Source organism: Erythrolamprus reginae, chromosome 4, assembly GCF_031021105.1.
Source record: "Erythrolamprus reginae isolate rEryReg1 chromosome 4, rEryReg1.hap1, whole genome shotgun sequence".
Classification (NCBI taxonomy): Eukaryota; Metazoa; Chordata; class Lepidosauria; order Squamata; family Dipsadidae; genus Erythrolamprus; species Erythrolamprus reginae.
Genome location: NC_091953.1, coordinates 19,164,136 through 19,185,407, shown reverse-complemented (window position 1 = coordinate 19,185,407; position 21,272 = coordinate 19,164,136). Strand labels below are relative to the sequence as shown.

General features: G+C 42.0%; 1 protein-coding gene across 1 annotated transcript; it reads left to right on the top strand.

Annotated features, from left to right (window-relative positions):
- Positions 1-12,495: 12,495 nt before the first annotated feature.
- On the top strand, positions 12,496-18,887 carry LOC139167101 (vitelline membrane outer layer protein 1-like). The gene is made up of 3 exons (XM_070751529.1): positions 12,496-12,666; positions 16,149-16,249; positions 18,359-18,887. Exons 1-3 carry the CDS (start codon positions 12,496-12,498, stop codon positions 18,651-18,653), a joined length of 567 nt encoding a protein of 188 aa, XP_070607630.1. The 3' UTR covers positions 18,654-18,887.
- The last annotated feature ends 2,385 nt before the right edge of the window (positions 18,888-21,272 follow it).

Genomic DNA, 21,272 nt, shown 5'->3' with positions numbered 1-21,272 from the left:
AGAGCTACGTCGCCTTCGATCTGATCTAAATGTAGTTCATAAAATCATCTCTACCATAATGTCCTACTGATGAATGAATATTTCAGCTTCAGCGGCAACAACACATGTACATAAAAGAGATTCAAACTCAATGTACTGTAAACCGCTCGAAACTCGACGGCAGAAAATACAACTTCAGCAACAGATTGATCAATGCATGGAATGCACTCCCTGACTCTGTGATTTGTTCCCCAAACCCCAAAAACTTTAACCTTGGACTGTCGACAGTCGACCTCACCCCATTCCTAAGAGGTCTGTAAGGGGCACACATAATATGGATTGTTTCCTCATTGCTTATTTGACCCCTATGACAATCATTAAGTGTTGTACCTCATGATTCTTGACAAATGTGTCTGTTTCTTTTATGTACACTGAGAGCATCTGTACCAAAGGCAAATTACTTGTGTGTCCAATCACACTCGGCCAATAAAGAATTCTATTCTATTCTATTCTATTCTAGCCCCTCGCATTGAGGAACTCCTGCTTTCAGACACAAGGAAAATGCCTAGAAATTCTAGAAGGACAGTTTGCCTTCTGATTCATGGGCTGTATTGAGATAACTTTGTACATTAGGAAATGTTGCCAGCCAATTTGCAAAGGATGCCCATTAGATGTTTTCAACATTCAAAATTGGCACATGCACCAACAGATAGTTTAAAAAAAAAAATCCTTTCGTACTCTGTAGCTTTTCTATGTCACACTCTATAGACTCGTTAGCCTTCTCTTTTTCTTTGCTTTAATTTCTCAGTCTCTCCCTCATTCTGAAATGCGAAAGGCATCTCTCACTTTTACATTCACACTAATACTTAGAGCAAGCACAAAACCATTAAAACCACTAAAACCACCCATATTTCTCTGCAGTGATACTTACCGTCTTCCTGCACTTAATCTTCCTACAGCCAGAATGGGCAAGAATTTAAATGGCAAGAATTTAAATTGTTTGTAGGCAGGGCAAAAGTAGGGGCAGGACCTTCTGTATCATTCACTGGGTGGAGCCATGAAAATTTTAAAAGAGATGATTCTGGATGCTATCTGAAAATAAATCTAATTTGTTTGCATTTTATTTTAGTCCACTGAATGTTTAGGTGATTATTAGCTTAATGTTTAATGATGTTTAGTTTCATGATGTTTATTAAAGATGCTGAACTATAAAAACTGTAAAAGCCACAGTGAACATCAGGAAGGATACACATTAATGATACAGATTATGTGTGATTATTAGAAATCTATAAGTTGATTGAATGTTATAACGATGATTAATTCTAGTAGCATTATTTGTACTAGAATGTATGACACCCAGGTGCAGTGATGGGCTGCCAAATGTTTTACTGCCACATTGGGCGTGGCTTATTTTCTGGGTGTGGCATGACGGTCATGTGACCGGGTTGGAGCGGCTTGACAGCCATGTGACCAGGTGCCAGTGGCTTGATAATAATAATAATAATAATAATAATAATAATAATAATAATAATTTATTAGATTTGTATGCCGCCCCTCTCCAAAGACTCGGGGCGGATCACAACAATGGTAAAAACAATATTATAGTGGCACAAATCTAATATTAAAAGAAATAAGTAAAACCCTATCATATTAAAACCAGACAAAACATACATACCAAACATAAATTCTAAGGAGTCTCAAATCCCCCATGCCTGGCGGTATAGGTGGGTCTTGAGTAGTTTATGGAAGAATCATGTGACCAGGGTGGCTTAAGTCACGTTATTTGAATAGCCATATAAAGGACAAATGATAGACAGCATAAAATGATTAAAGTGTCTATGGGAAAGTATTTAATTATTTCCCATAGATAGTCTGGTCCTAAGCCATGTAGGGCTTTATAGGTGATACCCAACACCTTGAATCATGATAAGAGACCTATTGGTAGCCAGTGCAGTGCATGGACTGTTGGTGTTATGTTGGTGTACACCCATGACAGCTCGTGTGGCTGCATTCTGCATCCTGTGGTCTAGCCGTGTGTGATGGAATTCACATTTTGCTAGTTCGACATACAGATTGGTTATCAAAAGTGTTTCTAGTATCTGGCAGACTAGGGGTCTCAGTGTAGATGAGAATATCGTTCAGGTAGAGTAGGACCCAGCCAAGGACAGCCATTTTGTGCCCTACTGGAATGCTCTGGTGGGGAGTGGGTTCTGCCCCCACCTTCTTAAAGAGAAGCGATCAGTTTAAGAAGGTGGGGGCAGCTCTGCTCTGCTCAGCATCCCACTAGAAAGTTTCAGATCCCTTTCCCATTCTTCCTACTCCTGTTGTTGGCGGCAGCCAAGATGGCAAAATCCGTGATCTTTGTTGCTGGAAGAAGTGGCAGCGGTGGCATCATCTCCCTTGCCTGCCTTGCATCAGACGTTCCAATTAACCATCCACCCACATTATGCCTGCCTTCGATCAGTGTTGTCCTGGGAAAGGTAGTGGAGCAAAATTCCTTCATGGAGCTTTTCCTGCATGGAAATTGACCCAGTGTTGCTTTTGCCTGCCATTCGATTCCTGGGCAACTTTCGCAACCTGAGTTCCTCCACCATTGTATCCTTCGGCACCAACTGGAGCGATTGGGAGTGGGAGGCAGCGTATTATGTGATTCTCCTCCTATCTCTTTGGTCGGTCACAGTCAGTGTTGGCAGGAGGTCAAAGGTTGGCCCATAGGCCCCTCCTTTGTGAGGTTCCTCATAGGTCAGTCCTCTACCCCCTGCTGTTTAATATCTTCATGAAACTGCTGGGGCAGATCATCCAATAACCCAGATGAGTTACCATCAGTGTACTGATGACATTCAGCTGTACATCTCCACCCTGTGTCAACTCATTAAAGCAGTGGAAGAGATGTGCCAGTGTCTAGAGGCTGTTAGGGTTTGGATGGGTGTTAACAGACTCAAGCTCAACCCCAAGAAGATGGAGTGGCTGTGGGTTTTGCCTCCAAAAGACAACCCCATCTGTCCTCAGAGACGGGTCGCAACTTGGGCATCCCCCTCGATCCCTAGCTGAGCTTAGAACACCACCTGTCAGCTTGGCAAAGGGGAAGATTCAACAATGTGCATAACAATATGTCTATGTCTAATATTTCTCCAGAAGAGTTAACCAAGAAATTCTGCTGACTGTACATTTACTGTCTTTAAGTTTTGAAATTGATTATTTAGGTGAATCTAGAACAAATGCTCAGGCTAACTGCTCAAAATATGCTTTTCAAACTGATTGCTGAAATTAATTGCGGAAATGATTTCTCATAAAATTAACTGTCAGAACAAATTGCTGAACTATATCACGGTGAAATAATAATCTCATGAAAACTTTTTCTAATCAGTTGTAGATACCATCTTGTATCCTCTTAAAGAATGAAACCCACAAGACTTCCCTCTTTTCTGCATCCAGCCCTTCAAACACTTGGGGGCAATTATTGTCCCATAATTTCCTATTTTCTAGGCTGAATTATACTTCCTCATAGGTTTAGTAGGTTTAGGTTTAGGTTTATTGGATTTATATGCCGCCCCTCTCCGCAAACTCGGGGCGGCTCACAACAATAATAAAAAACAGTACAGTACACAATACCAAATCCAATGCCCACCCATCCAGTTCCAATTTAAATTAATAATCTCATAAAAAACAGTATATATAACAGTATATATAGTCCTTTCATATCTGTTTCCCTGAAGTCACTTAACATCTTAATTGCTTTCTTCTGTACATTCAGTTCATCCATGTTCTTCCAAAGCTGCAGTGCGCAGAACGGAATGTAATATTCCGTGAAGGGCTACCAAAATTTTTACTACCACACTGTGGGCGTGGCTTATGCAGGATGCCCTGCACTTCTTTCAACATCTTTCTGTGCAAAATGAGTGCTCTGGGGTGGAGCTCCATTTTCGCTACCCCACTGTGCCCCCCGTCCGGGCAGCAACCCACCCCTTTCTTGAAGTGGCCAGACCATGCCAGAGGGATTATGACTTCTGGTGTGGGCCCAGTTCAAGGTCTTTCAATTGTTATGCAATAATTGTATTTATCTATGGACTGTACTAGCTTCACTAAAACCTCAGATCATTTTTGCCTAGCATACTTTCATTCCTCTAACACTATACTTCTCCATAGTGGTTCCCTCCCTCTGGAACATTACCACCATGAAGAAAAGATTGGCCCTCACCTTGATACTCTTTCAAAAGGCCCTGGATAGATGATTTGCTAGAGCCCTTGGTGAACAGCTGAGTGAAATCTAGCCCGTCAAGGGAATTGCTTGATATGGAGCTGGATAGGGAAGGACTTATTGTATTTTGTCTTTGGGTTTTTTTAAATTCTATAAGCTGCCTGGAGATATTTTGAGTGAAATGGGCAGTCCTATAAATTTTCTTAATTTTCCTACAGAATTATTTATCAGGTTTCCCTGTTCAAATTCATCTTGCGCCTTTCTACACATTGCTGCTCTTTGTCCTGATCTTCCTTGAACCTTGATTTAATCCTCAGAGAAGTTTGCTGTTTGATAATCCGATTGTGTATGGTCTTGCCCATGCTATTTACAAACATGTTGAGCAGTACTGAATCCAAGATCTCACTTGCATGTGTAGTAAGATGGGCAGTCAATAAATTTATAAATGCTATTATGGAAAATTGTACTTTGTATATATATATATAATAGAACACATAATTACCATGTGTGCACAAACGCTAGAAGTTGAAAGAATATGATTATGCATATCTAAATAATATTAGTAGTAATACTGTATTTAAAATATATTGACCCAAACAATATACTGTTCACCAAGTATTTATGGGTGTTAAAGAAAAAAACAATTTAAAAACTATTTTAAAATTTAATAAAATAGTAATGGCCTGGATTGATTATAAGAAAGCATTTGACTCTGTTCCACACAGTTCGATTCAGAAATGCTTAGAAATTTTTGAATGCTGAACTTCTAACTTACAATAGATACTATAAATACCACAAACAGACTACTTCCCCTGAAGTTCCCTGATGATGGGATGGAAGGCACTCTACTATAGTTTTGCATGTCCCCTAGAAATCAGGAGAGGTCAAAAGTGGATAATCTAAGAGTAAGGTTTTGGGGGTTAAGTGATGATACTAGACAGTGTGGCAGTGAGTTCCATGTATCGATTACCAACTCGTATTTCCTGCAGTCAAGTTTAGAGCTGTTTACTTTAAGTTTGTATCTGTGGTGTGCTCGTGTGTTGTTGTGTTGAAGATGAAGTAGCCGTTGACAGGAAGGATGTTGTAGCCTATGATTTTATGGGCTATGCTTAGCTCATATTTAAGGCGATATAGTTCTAAACTTTCTAAACCTAGGATTGTAAGTCTAGTTGTGTAGGGTATTCGGTTGAGTGGAAGAGTTGAAGACTCTTCTAGTAAAGTATCTCTGGACATTTTCTAGAGTGTTTATGTCAGAAATGCGGTGTGGGTTCCAGACAGATGAGCTGTATTCAAGGATTGGTCTGGCAAAAGTTAGTAGTGTGAGATTACCGGAGCAGAAGCTATGTAGTATTAGGTTAACAATAATTGAAGCCTTTTTTGGCAATATTGTTGCAGTGGGCTTTGGCATTTAGGTCATTTGATATGAGTATTCCAAGGTTTCTTATGGAGTGAGGGTCAGTGTTCCCTCTAATTTTGGGGGGGGATGGGCGGAAAAGTATAGTATCTGAGCGGCAGTCCCTTGGGGACTGGGCAGCACAGAAATAATAAATAAATAAACAAACAAACAAACAAATAAAAAACCCACCCTGTTTTGCCTCAGAGAATTTCAAAATAAAATACTGTACTGTGTGTCTATAACAGTGAGCTCATAATAGGGCAACTCTATCAATATCAAAATGCCACTTAAATAGTTGAGCTAGTTTCAAACTAGATTTTGATTTTCTTTCTTTCTTCCTTACTCCCATTCTTTTTCTTTCTCTTTTCCTTCCTCTCTTTTTTCTATCTGTTTCTCTCTCTTCCTCTCTTCCTCTCTCTCTCCTTCCCTCTCACTCTTTCCCTCTCAGCTTCTGGGCAGGTTTTGAAAACTCTGAGTTGATGATGGTTTTTAAGTGAGTGATTGCTCACTGCTCAGCTTAGAGGGAACTATGGTGAGGGTTGTCTGTAAGGTCTTGTTTATTCAGCTTGTATTTGGTGTTCTGATTCTTTTTGCCAATGTGTAGTACAGAGCATTTTTTGGTTGAGATTTGGAGTTGACAGATGTTTGGCCGTTCATACACAAAGTCAAGGTCTTTGTCACAGTGGGGTAGCGAAAATGGAGCTCCACCCCAGAGCACTCAATTTGCACAGAAAGATGTTGAAAGAAATGCAGGGCATCCTGCATAAGTCATGCCCACAGTGTGGCAGTAAAAATTTTGGTAGCCCTTCACCGAATATTACATTCCGTTCTGGGCACTGCAGCTTTGGAAGAACATGGATGAACTAAATGTACAGAAGAAAGCAATTAAGATGTTAAGTGACTTCAGGGAAACAGATATGAAAGGACTAAACCTATGAGGAAGTATAATTCAGCCTAGAAAATAGGAAATTATGGGACAATAATTGCCCCCAAGTGTTTGAAGCTCTGAATGCAGAAAAGAGGGAAGTCTTGTGGGTTTTATTCTTTAAGAGGATACAAGAAATAATGAGTTTAAGTTAAGTTATAAAAGACGGTTTTTCTAATGGCATATGAAATAATGACATTGCATTATATGCAGAATATAAAAGCAAACAAAGGTAGGGGCTTTATTTGATTTTAAATTTTACCTCTTGACATTGGCTATTCAATGTCTCCTTTGGAATTTGAACAAACACCATGATAAAGCCTTTGAAGTATTGGTGTTTTTTTTAAAAAACCAGACCTTTAGTAGAGAAAATATAGGCAGATATTCTTTGTGTGTGATCTCAATAGAGGTAATCGAAGAACTATTGATGCCTGTCATTCCTATGGAAATTGATATCTTTATGACTGACACAAAGACAAAGATAATAATAATAAAAATTTATTAGATTTGTATGCTGCCCCTCTCCGAAGACTCGGGGCGGCTTACAACATAATTGATGTAGCAATTATTTAAATATTTGTTCTGCTCTGCTGTTGCAGTAGTGAAAGGTGAAGATTCTGATTTGGCTGCTCAATTAGCATGGGCTATATTTATACCGCTCCTTAAAATTAACAATTCATGGTTGTTTCACCATTATACAGTGTTCCCTCGCTTTTCGCGGGGGATGCGTTCCGAGACTGCCCTCGAAAGTCGAATTTCTGTGAAGTAGAGATGCGGAAGTAAATACACTATTTTTGGCTATGAACAGTATCACAAACCTTCCCTTAACACTTTAAACCCCTAAATTGCAATTTTCCATTCCCTTAGCAACCATTTAGATTATTACTCACCATGTTTATTTATTAAAGTTTATTAAAAAAAATATTTATTAAAAGCAGACGAAAGTTTGGCGATGGCATATGACGTCATCGGATGGGAAAAACCGTGGTATAGGGAAAAAACCCGTGAAGTATTTTTTAATTAATATTTTTGAAAAACCGTGGTATAGATTTTTCGCGAAGTTCGAACCCGCGAAAATCGAGGGAACACTGTATATCAGAATTCACTTGGGAGCCTCTGGAGACTGTCTCACCATGTGAACCTAGGCTCTTCCTATCAACACACCGGTCTTATGATGTTCACGTTTCAATGTCAGCAGCAACATTTTAAATTGGGCCTTCCAAAAAATTATAAAGCGATGGCATAGTAAAACAGACAATCTAAATTTTGTTCCATAGTCTTGGAAATTATTTTGGAGCAACTCTTGGAATTCTAGTCCCAACTACTGAAAGTCAGAAGCATTACTCCCATCATTTTGTGGCCCAAACCCCAGGAAAAATATAACCTTAAGGATAATCTATTCTTTTCCCTTTCCTTTCCATTTAACCTCACCTATCTACATTTTAATTTTCTGCATAAAAGAGTGTGGATGCTGTCAAAGTCCCTAGTGAAGATGATGTCCTCAAAAGGGGCTAAATGCAACCCAGCCGTGTGTGGGGTCACCCACGAACGCAAATCCTAGAAAGAAGAACCTGGACACATTCTCTCTCTGGGTGGAGTGACATGGTGTAGAGCCATGTGCTCCTTTTTATTTGGGAACATAAGGAAATGGGGTATAATTACATATACATGTCAAATGATACAACTTCAAATGTATCTTTTGAGTTCTTCCTTTCCCATAGATATCAAGACCTAGAAACTTCCTGAGAGCAGATGTTTATTCACACCTAATTTCTCTGAAGCCTTCTTCCTTATCTTGCTAATCTTCCTTAATCACCCTGCTGTTGTGTGCTCCAGGAAATGAAAATTCCCCCCTTTGATCCTATAACGTGAAAACTTTGTTTATTGTGAGATGTTTATTTGAGCCCTGTAGTAATTGCCAGGAATGCAGATTAGTGTCCTCCTGTCCTGGTTTTATAGAATCAGGGTCAAGCAGAGTATTTTTTTTTATGCTAGAGGTCCAGATTTTTAATACAATCCTATTCTAACATAATTTGCTATGCTGCAACAAAAGAGCTACCAGAATGACTGGGGAGTTATAGAAGCTTCCATACAAGGAAAACCTAAATCCTGCGGTGCTTTTTATCTTAAGTCAAGATAGTGAGATAGAGGAGAACAAAAGAAAAGTACATCATATAGAATAGAATAGAATTTTATTGGCCAAGTGTGATTGGACACACATGGAATTTGTCTTGGTGCATATCATACATAACTGAAAACTTAAGTACAGACAGAAGTTTTCTTCCACTTTAACAAATAATCTATTGAAACTAAATGCAGATTTTTATTTTTTAGAAAGGGCAACAATGCAATTAGATGTAGTTATGGCTTAGAATTTAGATGATTTTGAAGAAAACTAACTATTACTATTGCATACCACATGAATGCCAGAATTTATGCTTTGACTATCATTAGGTTGATTTTTTTTTAAAGAAAAAAACCCCTATTCTAAGTTATTACCTGAAAATATATTATAAATCACGTATTTTCAAATTTCAAGACATCACTTTTTTATTGGTTTCCTCTAATATACCCATCTTCGACAGAGTGCCATCAGAATTCGAGGTGTCATATCATGGAATAGATATAATATAAAATGATGTTGAATGTGTTTAGAAGAGGTGTGTGTGTGTGTGTGTGTGTGTATGTATGTATACACATACAGTATATATAGTAGTTAATATATCTTTTTGTGCGCCTGTGTGTAATATGTATATACATATATGGCATACATACGTAGTATTAAATTGTATATTTTGGATGTTCAGTAGTAGTAAATAGATAGGGAAATTGTATCTTGTTGAGGTCTTTGAGGCAAGGAGAGGTAAGGCATCCTAACCCTAACCCTAACCCTTGACGTAAGTGATGTCAAGTTGGCCACACCCACCCAGTCTGTCAGTCACATGATCACCAAGCTACCCCACCCAGTCATATGACTACAAAGCCACTCTTACCCAGTCACATGACTGCCAAACCAATTCCACCCAGTCACATGACCGTCAAGCCATTCTCACCTGGTCACATGATCACCCAGGAACTCTCAAAAGATTAAGCCACTCCCACAAAATTAAGCCATGCCCATATAGTAGTAGTAAATTTTATTTTGGAACCCGTCCATGTACAGGACTGACCTAGAACCCTACTTCCTAAATAAACCAAAAACCCTATGATATTGGAGTAAAGTGTTTCAAAAATACTTTGAACAGAAACTGGATTTTCCAAAACATTTAGAGATATACAGAATCTTGCTTGGAATAAGTAATGCAATAAGGCATTGTGGTCTGCCAGCTGGCAGCAGAGTCATACAGCAAGGAGGCTGGGGAGGAACCTGGGCCAGGCCTGGAGAAGGCTCGGGGCTAGAGGCAGGGATTCATCCAAGGTCATTGGGATGGTCTGTCCCACCTCCAGAAGCTGACATGAATGGGGCAGAAGAACAGGAGGAGCTTATTTTCAATGCATGCATGCGCAGAGCTGCCAAAAGGCAAGAATAGTTCCAGAGGAGGAGGACTACTTGGGAGTAAGGCTTGGGGATAATTGGCCCCTCTCATAAATTATATAAGTGGAGAATACCAAAGGGTTCGTTGCAGGAAGCAACTCCATACATCTGCAGCTCTTGTCATTGCAACTCAGATTCAGTTCTTGTTCTTGTTTGGACTTGCCAAGTTTTTCCAGCAAATTGGTCCTTGGCAGTGTTGTGGTTCCGTCTGAGGCCCCTCCGGGAACGGCTGACCTTCTGTCGGTTTCCAGCTCAGAGGGAGAGGCTGAGGAACAGGAGGTGCAGACAGACGAGGAGGAATCCCAGGCTGAAGAAGAGGGAGGACAGCCAGAGTCCCACCAGGGGGAGCTCTCCTCAGCAAGCAGCCTGGATTCCTTAGAGGAAAGTGCACAAGCCATAATTGATCTGCGACAACGAAGAGCTAATCAGAGACGGAGTCAATTGGCTAAATACTTTCAGCATTAAAGTGGCAGCAGCTGGGTTTGGGTGTGGTGCTCTTGGGAAAGGCTAAAAGGCAGACCCACCCTTCCTGGCTTGTGGAGTTTTATCTTTGAGAGTCGTGGGACCTGACTGTGAACTTTGGTGTCTTGGAATCCTGGTTTGTGCCTTTGACTATTGAAACCTTGGGGGGGGGGGGGGGTGCCAGCAAGAAGCTTGCTGTATTGTCTGGACATCAGGACCCTGCTGTACCGTATTATATCCTGTCTGTTGGGAAGAACAGGTTTTCCTCTGTGCTTATTTTTTCCAGTTATAAAATACTTTTGGCTTTTACCAGAGTGTCTGGCTGTTTTTTCCAGTTGGTGTTGAGGTCTGGGGGAACCCAGACAGAACAGGCAGTTTGCTAAAGACGTTCATGTCTGTTATCTGCCTTTCTATGAAAGATTTTAGTCAGACTTGTTTTACTTTATTTGGACTTATTACGACTACTAATGAAAATAATTTGCAGCCGTGACAAATAAAAGAAGCTTATGAGATGCCGCTTGTGTCATTTTATTTAATCAGGAACATAAGGTGTCCATGGAAGCATTGGATCCTATTCTTTCATCACTGTACTCTAAATACATATGCTACAGATGAATTTATTTACTTTCATTGCCTGGTAAGAAGTCAGTCCAAACTGATTTTAGAAGATATAGATTTTTATCTGGCACCACTTAGTGCAATGAGAGTTTGGTTATTTATCTACTGGGATGTGGGCATGCCAGGTAGCACATAATGCTGTTCTTGATGGTTTTGAAAGTTAAGAGCTGTAGTCACCATTTAGTAGATTCAAGTTTGCATATCTTTCATTTCACCCTTTCATCTTCCCCCTCATCATAAATAATGATCTAACTTAATTGTTCCTCTTTAGTGCTTCGTCCACAGTTATATTTCACTGCTCAGTTCAAGTTTCTATATTGAGTCCTGGGTAAGAGTAAGTAGAACTTCACTGTTTCATTATTATCAGTCTGTTAAAAAGATAAGAACAAGTCAGGAAGGGCAAGAATCACAATCTGGGCAGAATTATACAGGCTTAATCAGTTGTCCAGCTTTTTCATTCAGGAAAGTTGGGGGTGAACTCAAAGGGAATTCTTCTTGCAGTAACTATTTGGAGCAGGAAGAAAAACTTACCATTTTTTTAAAAAAAATCACATCTAAATTAAAATTATGTATTTCCTGTATCTATCAGAATTTATGTATGTATTTATGTATTTATGTATTTATGTATTCATTCATTCATTCATTCATTCATTCATTCATTCATTCATTTATTTATTGGACTTATATGCCGCCCCTCTCTGTGGACTCGGGGCGGCTTACAACATTTTAGTAAAAATACAATAAATAAAACATTTCTAGGCCAATTAATAGAAAAAATAATTTAAAATTTTCATAAAAACTAAACATTTAAAATCAAAGAAACACATACATACTATCACACCAAATACATTCATTGGGCAAAGACTTGGATTGCACCATTATAGGTGAAACAGTGAAAGGAAGGAGTTTGAAATATAACTCCACCTTTAGTCGAAAGAGTAGAAAGTTTTTCAAATGCAACAAAAGTTGGCTTTCTGTATTTTGCAGTTACTGAAATATATATTGATGCCTAAAGAGTGTCGGTATGAATATTGAACCCAGAAGTTAAAATTGTCTATCGCTTCCGTCCTTAGGGAAGCAGTGGGTTGCTCCCAGTTTGGACTGGTTCTTAGAACCGGTAGCGCTGGTGGCAGAGGGATCCCAAGCAGCATATTGCGCTTTTTTCATTCCAAGCAACCCAGACTAAAAAATGCTGCTGGGGTGGAGGAGCGTTCCTTCTTAACAAGCTCCAATTCTGAATGCAGGCAGGCAATTTTGAGGGCAGGAGGAGACACAATCAAAATGATAGTGGCAGAAGACGAGAGAAGAAGCCAAGTATTCAGATCATGTTCAAACTATACTCTTCTTTCCTAAGATTCCTGTTCTAGATCCAGAAGATAGTCATGGACTTCACCATTAGTATTTGGGTCTTCTTAATTCTACTCTACTGGCCTTGGGATTCGGAAACACGAAAATATGAAGCCATCCTTAAGGTGCCAAATGGAGGACGATGGGGCACTTGGAGAGAGATAATATTCTGTCCTACCGGACATATTAATGGCTTCGCATTGAAGGTATTTTGCTTCTCCCATCCTATTGCTCTTCTGGTTTATGGGCATGTTCCTCCAGTGTTGGCAAAACGGTTAGACACCAAGTGCCTAAACTCTGCAGGCATGCCCAGGTCCTCAATAGAAGGCAGGTTGGTAGCAATTGTTTTTTCTGCAGTTCTAATTATCCTCTGAAGTCTGTGTCTGTCTTGTTGGGTTGCAGAAGCAAACCAGACAGTCATAGAGGTGCAGATGATCGACTCAATAATTCTTCCGTAGAACTGTATCAGCAGCTCCTTGGGCAGTTTGAGCTTTCTGAGTTGGTTCTGAAACAACATTCTTCATTGTGTGTTTTGGATGACATTTTTGACGTTAGGTGACCATGTTAGGTCTAGACATATGATAGAACCTAGAAATGTGAAGGTCCCTACTGTGCTGTCTAGTATTGTAAGAGGTGGTAGAATGAGAGGGTTTCTCCTAAGTCTACCACTATTTCGATGGTTTTGAGTGTACAGTGATCCCTCTATTATCGCGAGGGTTCCGTTCCAAGACCCCTCGTGATAATCGATTTTTCGCGATGTAGGGTTGCGGAAGTAAAAACACCATCTGCGCATGCGCACCCTTTTTTTCTATGGCTGCGTATGCATAGATGGTGGAGTTTGCGTTCCCCGCCGCCCACGCAAAGGGGAAACCCCGATTCGGCTCCTCGCTGCTGCTGCGCTACTGAGCAGATCAGCTGCTGGGCGGCCGAAGGAACCTTCCCTGGGTCTTCCCCCTCTTGCTGGCCGGCGGGCGAGCGGCGGGCATCAGCGAGGAGCCGGGGTTTCCCCTTTGCGTGGGCGGCCGGGAAGACCCAGGTTGGGGGTTCAGGGGGGTGCTGGGAAGCCCCCCAGGCCGGCTGCGACCTTTTAAAACAGCCGCGCCGCTTCCCAGCTGAGTCCTGAAGCCAAACGCGGAAGTTCGCCTTTGGCGTTTGGCTTCAGTACTCAGCTGGGAAGTGGCGCGGCTGTTTTAAAAGGTTGCAGCTGGCCTGGGGGGCTTCCCAGCACCCCCCCCAACCCGGGTTCGGGGTTTGGGGGGTGCTGGGAAGCCCCCCAGGCCGGCTGCGACCTTTTAAAACAGCCGCGCCGCTTCCCAGCTGACTCCCGAAGCCAAACGCGAAGTGGGTTTTTTTTAATTAATTTTTTTTATCGCGATATAGCGTTTCGCGAAGATCGAGATCGCGAAACTCGAGGGATCACTGTATTCAGTTCCAGATTGTTCTGGTCACACCACAAGGTTAGTTGTTCAACCTCTCGTCTGTATGCGGATTCATCACTGTCTCAAATGAGGTCAATCATTGTTGGGTCATTTGCGAACTTCAGTAGTTTAAGAGATGGATTATTAGAAGTGCAGTCATTGGTGTGTATATAGAGAGAAGAGAAGTGGTGGGATCAAACAGCCTTGAGGGCGCCCTGTGCTAACTGTACAGTGTCTGATGTGATTCTGCTTAGCTTCACTTGCTGCTTCCTGTTTGTTAGGAAGCTTATGAACCACTTACAAGTGTGTTCAGGTGCTGCTAGCTGGTTCAGTTTAGAAGAATGTCTGAAATAATGATAGAAATTGAATCAGTAAAATAAAATAAACAGAAGACTTTTTCCCCATCTGTTTCCAGCACTGTAGTTAAAGGAAACTGATTATTTTTTGGTGAAGAGAAAGAAACCTTAATGGGGGGGGGGGGGAGGAAAACCAACCCGTAACTCAGGGGTGTCAAACTGGATTTCTTCGAGGGCCAGATCAGATTATCTCCGGGACCGCCTTCTGCCACAGGAATCCCAGCGACCAGTTAGGTCCCACAGAGTGGGCCTTCTTCAAGTCCCATCAACTAAACAATGTCGTTTGGTGGGACCCAGGGGAAGAGCCTTCTCTGTGGCGGCCACGGCCCTCTGGAACCAGCTCCCCCCAGAGATTAGAATTGCCCCCACCCTCCTAGCCTTTCGTAAGCTCCTTAAAATCCACCTCTGCCATCAGGCATGGGGGAACTGAGATATTCCTTCCCCCTAGGCCTTTACAATTTATGCATGGTATGTTTGCATGTATGTTTGGTTTTATAATAAGGGTTTTTTTAGTTGTTTTAGTATTGGATTGTTACATGCTGTTTTTATCATTGTTGTTAGCCGCCCCGAGTCTACGGAGAGGGGCGGCATACAAATCCAATAAATAATAATAATAATAATAATAATAATAATAATAATAATAATAATAGTTCTCCACCTGGGTAACCTGGGGTGGAGCGGGGAGAGACAGGATGGATGCCTCTTGCAGCATTTTGCCAGCCAAAACTGGTTATGGGGGCACCTGTGAGGTCCACCCACACCCTGCCAGAGGCTCTAAGGGCCAGTCCTTTGCTAGTTCCAGGCCAGCCCCCTTGGTCAGATTTAAGCACCCTGTGGGCCACATCTGGCCAGTACCCCTGCCTTAATTGAAGAAGCAGAGAGCAAGTTTGGTGTAGTGATTAAGGCAGCAGTGAAATCTACTTATCCTTCCTACCAGTTTGGAAGTGCATGTTTGGAAGTTTTTGGGGTTTTTTTTGCACTGCTCTCATTTTGCTCAAATGCGCATCACTGTCGCGTGCACTTTCTCACCCTCTGTGCATGTGCAGAAGGCTTTGTGCATGCACAGAGAGTTTAAAAAATGGTGACATTCGGGTGGGGATGAAATATTGTGCAAATGAGACAGAAGTAAATCCGCTGTTGGCTTCGAGTTGCTGGTAAGCTGTCTGCTTAGAAGTAGAATTTGTAGCCCCTGCCTTGCTATTAATTTGGATGAAATGTTAATGTGGTCATAAAACTTTCAACTCCTCGCCGCAAGAAGACCCCCCCCCACCCCACTCCATCTTCTGGCTTGTTTGCTATGAAGAAAAACTTGTGTGTGGGTATTTTGAATTGCTGAAGAGAAAATAAAGCATTTACTGTTTTGAATATCAAAGCCTTGGGGAAGATTTGTGGATTTCAGTAGTTGGGACCAGAACAGATACCAGACAATCAATGTAATCTGTATGATTTCCCCATTTGGGTGGAGTTCTGTCTGAGAAAGCTTTCCTAAGCTTCGACCAGAACAATTGTGTTTTCATGAATCGTTGGAACAAAGACTATATTGTTGCAAAACAGTTGAGCTCTCTTTGCTGTAGGTACAAACTCACCTTTGTTTCACAATAATGTGTATTTGATTTGGAAAAAAAATATACGGTTCATTCTTGATGTAGCCTTGTTGTAGGACAACCAGCACCAGGGGTGGGCTGCTTCCTGGATGGGGGGTGGGTGGGGTGAGGTGCAGTGGGGTAGCAAAAATGGAGCTCCACCACAGAGCACCCAATTTTCACTGAAAGATATTGAAAGAAAATGCAGGGCGTGCTGCATAAACCACGCTCACAGTGTGGTAGTAAAAAATTTGGTAGCCCTTCACTGAGGACAACCATCGGTATCAGACATGTCAGAAATTTCCACTGAAATTTCCTTATTTTCCATCAGAGGCAACCATCCCGTTCAACATGGGCTGATGACACAGGAAGTCTCAACAGTATCCGTCTTGAATGCACCGATGGGACAACAATTGAAACACAGAGTGGACGGTAAATTGGATTTGCTTCATTTCTTTTGTTGACTTTGCTTTCTTGGAAATAGGTAGGAAAAGCAGGTTGAAGGGAAATCATCTTTGCTGGTTGAAAAGCAGATGGCAATAATTCCAAATCTTTCTCCTCCTCCTCCTCTTCTTCCTCTTCCTCCTCTTCTTCCTCTTCCTCTTCTTTTCCTTCTCCCTCTCCCTTCTCTTCCTCTTCCTCTTCTTCTTCTTCTTCCTATTATTATTATTATTGAATTTGTGATTTCATAGTTTGCTTTTAAATTGTTTATTATTATTATTATTATTAATTATTATTATTATTATTATTATTAGTATTAGTATTATTAGTATTATTTCGATTTGTATGCTGCCCCTCTCTGAAGACTCAGGGTGGCTCACAGCATAAAATAAAACAGTAATTACAATGACAAATCTAATTAATTAAAAAATACCATAAACTAAAAACCCGATATATTAAAAATCAATCAAACAAATTCAAACCACAGCCATCTAATTACCCCAAGTCTGGTGTCATAAGTGAGTCTTAAGACTCTTGCAAAAGGCAAGGAGGGTGGGGGCAGAGCGAATCTCTGGGGGAGCTGATTCCAGAGGCCAGGGGCTCCCACAGAGAAAGCTCTTCCCCTTGGTCCTGCAAATGACATTGTCTGGTTGACAGGATCTGGAGAAGGCCAACCCTGTGGGACCTAATCAGTCACTGGGATTCATACGGCAGGAGGCGGTCCCTCCGGTAATCTGGCCTGATACCATGTAGGGCTTTGTAAGTCATTACCAATACTTTGAATTGCGTATGGAAACTAATTGGCAACCAATGCAGTCAGTGTAGTGTTGGAGAGACAGGGGGTTTCTGGGGAGGCTCATGACCGTTTGTGTGGCTGCATTTTGCACGATTTGAAGTTTCCGAACACTCTTCAAAGGTAGCCCCATGTAGAGAGCATTGCAGTAGCCGAATCTCGAGGTGATAAGGGCATGAGTGACTGTGAGTGGAGATTCCCTGTCCAAGGTCAGCTGTGGATCGAGGAGGACGCCCAAGTTGCAAATCCTCTCTGATGGGGTTAAAAGTCCCCCACCCCCAGGGTAATGGATGGACAAATGGAAGTCTCGTTTTTTCATTCCAAGCAGCCGAGTCTTCAGAGAGGGGCGGCATAAAAATCTAATAAATCTAATAAATCTAATAAATAATAAAGTGTCCTTGGGAGGTAGAACCCACAGAACCCATGCCTTCCGTCCCCTGTCCTAATGTTTCTCTTTTACTAGTATCATGTATATAATTATTGTTATATCGTTGATACCACCAATACGTACTTGACAAAACAAACAACAAACAAAATAAATAATAAATATGACAATGGTTTAGATATTTTTAATCTTGCCGTCATCTTTCAGTCTTTTCTGCGAGCTAAGCATAAATAAAACCAACATTTTTATTTGCGTTTGGAGACTGATTGGCAGCCAGTGCAGCTCATGAAGTATTTGAGAAACATGGGCATATCTCAGCATGCCCATGACTGGTGGCGTGGCTGCGCAGCTGCTCCCAGAATCGATTCCCCATCCCCTCCTGCAGATATAGGCCTCTCACCTTCACAGATGCAGTTGTTCCCAGAAAATCTTATATACATTTTAATCATTGCATTGAGACTGAAGGTATTGGATGCAATTTTGATCCAGATTTTCAGCCAAACCTTTGAAATTAAACTTCAGAACATTTATGTTGTACATCAGGGATGTCAAACTCAATTTCATTGAGGGCCACATCAGGACTTTGTTTGACCTCAGGGTGCAGGGGTGGGTGTGGGCGTGGCCAAGTGGGCATGGCCAGCTTGATGTCACTCATGTTGGGCGCCTATGATGGCCAAGTGCTCGGCCAGTGAAAACAGGCTCCTGGACTATGTTTTTGCTGGCAGAGGCATCATGGGAAGCCCTGTGGGCCAGATCTAAGCCCACGGGCCTTGAGTTTGACACCCCTGTTGTACATTATTAAGTCTTAGATATTAGGAAGAATGGAACTACAGATGACTCGTGTTATTTCTGCTTCTTGATGATTCAGAGATTCTTGATCTTAACACATTTTGAAATGAGAAATGTCTTTTTTTTTTAACAGACGGGGAAATTGGACAGAATTTCACGAATGCCCGATAGGCAACCTTGTTTCTTTTGCTCTCAACATGGCAGAAGATAAAGGACTACTTGATGATATGGTAGCTAAAAATATCCAATTCAGATGTAAAGAAGGAACTGTACTGATGGGACTGTCACATAATGGGCAAAATTTTGGTCCATGGAGCAAACATTGCCGTGTTGGCTCCATATGTGGAATCCAGGCAAAAACTGAGGAAGCTCAAGGCCGGGGAGATGATACAACACTCCGGGATATGAAGTTCTTCTGCTGTGTTTGAACCAAAAGTCTTTGGCATCACTAAAGTACATCTGCCTGTGCAGAGGTGTGTTTATAGAAACATAGAAACATAGAAGATTGATGGCAGAAAAAGACCTCATGGTCCATCTAGTTGGCCCTTATACTATTTCTTGTATTTTATCTTAGGATGGATCTATGTTTATCCCAGTCATGTTTAAATTCAGTTACTGTGGATTTACCAACCATGTCTGCTGCAAATTTGTTCCAAGCATCTACTACTTTCTCAGTAAATTAATATTTTCTCATGTTGCTTCTGATCTTTGCTGCAACTAACCTCAGATTGTGCCCCCTTGTTCTTGTGTTCACTTACCTATTAAAAGCACCTGAACCTTATTTAATCCTTTAATATATTTAAATGTTTCGATCATGTCCCCCCTTTCCCTTCTGTCCTCTAGACTATACAGATTGAGTTCATGAAGTCTTTCCTGATAGGTTTTATGCTTAAGACCTTCCATCATTTTTGTAGCCCGTCTTTGGACCCATTCAATTTTATAAATATCTTTTTGTAGGTGAGGTCTCCAGAACGGACCTATAAAAAGGTCTTTTTTATTATTTATTTATTTATTTATTTATTTATTTATTTATTTATTTATTTATTTATTTATTTATTTATTTATTTATTTATTTATTTATTTATTTATTTATTTATTTATTTATTTATTTATTTATTTATTTATTTATTTATTTATTTATTTATTTATTTATTTATTTATCAGATTTGTATGCCGCCCCTCTCCGCAGACTCGGGGCGGCTCACAGCAACAACAACACAATGTAAACAAATCTAATATTTAAGTTAATTTTTTAAAAAACCAATTTAGAAACCAATCATACATACTAGCATAACATGCATAAATTTTATAAGCCTAGGGGGAGGGAAAATGTCAATTCCCCCATGCCTGATGACAGAGGTGGGTTTTAAGGAGATTACAAAAGGCTAGGAGGGTGGGGGCAACTCTGATATCTGGGGGGAGTTGGTTCCAAAGGGTCGGGGCTGCCACAGAGAAGGCTCTTCTGCTGGGTCCCGCCAAACGACATTGTTTAGTTGATGGGACCCGGAGAAGGCCAATTCTGTGGGACCTAACTGGTCGCTGGGATTCGTGCGGCAGAAGGCGGTCCCGGAGATATTCTGGTCCGGTGCCATTAAGGGCTTTATAGGTCATAACCAACAGTTTGAATTGTGACTGGAAACTGATCGGCAACCAATCCACTTTGCCTTCAATCTTCCCCAAAATTGGCCATGCAATGCTTTGTTGCGGCGCAGTCGGAGTAACAGTCGGACACAAGTAATGGGTATAAATAGGGTCACTTTTATTAAAAACCAACTTGAATTAACTATTTAACCAAATATGCCCACGTGACCTGCAGTGGTGCATAATCAAATGGGGGCGGAGTTAACTTTCCAACCAAACTCAACTGAGCAACTTCTAGGGCGAAAGCTCCAAGCCTGGGTGCAGGGTCATGGTAAAATTACACCTGCCCCCTGCCACGCCCCCACGGCGTGTGGGATGGCTCGCCACTGGTCTCCAATAATCTCCATGCAGCGAGCCACAGGAGGGACCTCCCTCACCGAACCCAGGCCGGTCGAGCCCTGTAATCCGAAAGGAGATCCCCCCACACCTCAGTAGAGGTGCCCCTAAAGGAGATCACACAGTTGCTTACGCCCATTTCCGCCCCCTATTGGCCACAGCAGGGGGTGAAATGATAATTTATTCCCCCTGCTCCCCCCCTGCACATGAATGTGCAGGCACCTCTGCAGGTCCGCTATAAATTTGTCATTACCTTTATCTGTTAAGTGTACCCCGTCCTGTCTATATAAGTCTACCTGGGAAGCCCTGACATCGGGGTGGTCTATCACTCCCCCCCCCGCCTGTAGTACCCACTTCTTAACCGCTCTGTTAACCCTCTTCCTGGCCCCATCAACCGCCCTGGGGCTCCTAGCATGCCTCCAGCACCTACGTGGCAGGATGTTGGACCACACTACACGGGTGTCCGGCCACCGCTTCCAGATTACCTGTAAACCATCCCAAATGTGCCACAACAAGTCAACGCCAGTCATTGCTCCCAGGTCGTTGCCTCCCACATGCAAGACCAACCATCCCGGCACCCCCTGCAGCTTCCCACTGTTAAACAACAGGGGAAGCAACTCCAACCACCGTAGGCCTCTACGGCCCAACCATTGGACAATCACATGCCGGTCCAGCTCCAACTGCGTGCCTGGCGTTGTCACCCGGGCCCTCCTCTCCACCCAGTATATCATGTTGTGGCCACAGATCAGGACTCTCTGCGCACCCTGTGCGTTCTCTAAAAGGAAGGGAGGAAACAAAGCAGCGTCAGAAGTGGCCGCGCAGGCCGCACCCAGTCCCGCCCTACTCACCTAAGGGCGGATGTAAGTCCGGAAGGCCGCAGATCACCACCGGCCCACCGCACGGATGTCCGGCACGCTGAAGCCCTCCTCCGCTGCAAAAGAAGCTGCCCCAATCCTGAAAGAGTGAGTCCCATAACGCTTGGGGTCCAGGCCCATCCGGGCCAGGGCCTTGGTCGTAACCGCCCAAAACTGGTACCTGGTGAGAGGTTCCCCAGAGGAATGACAAAAAAG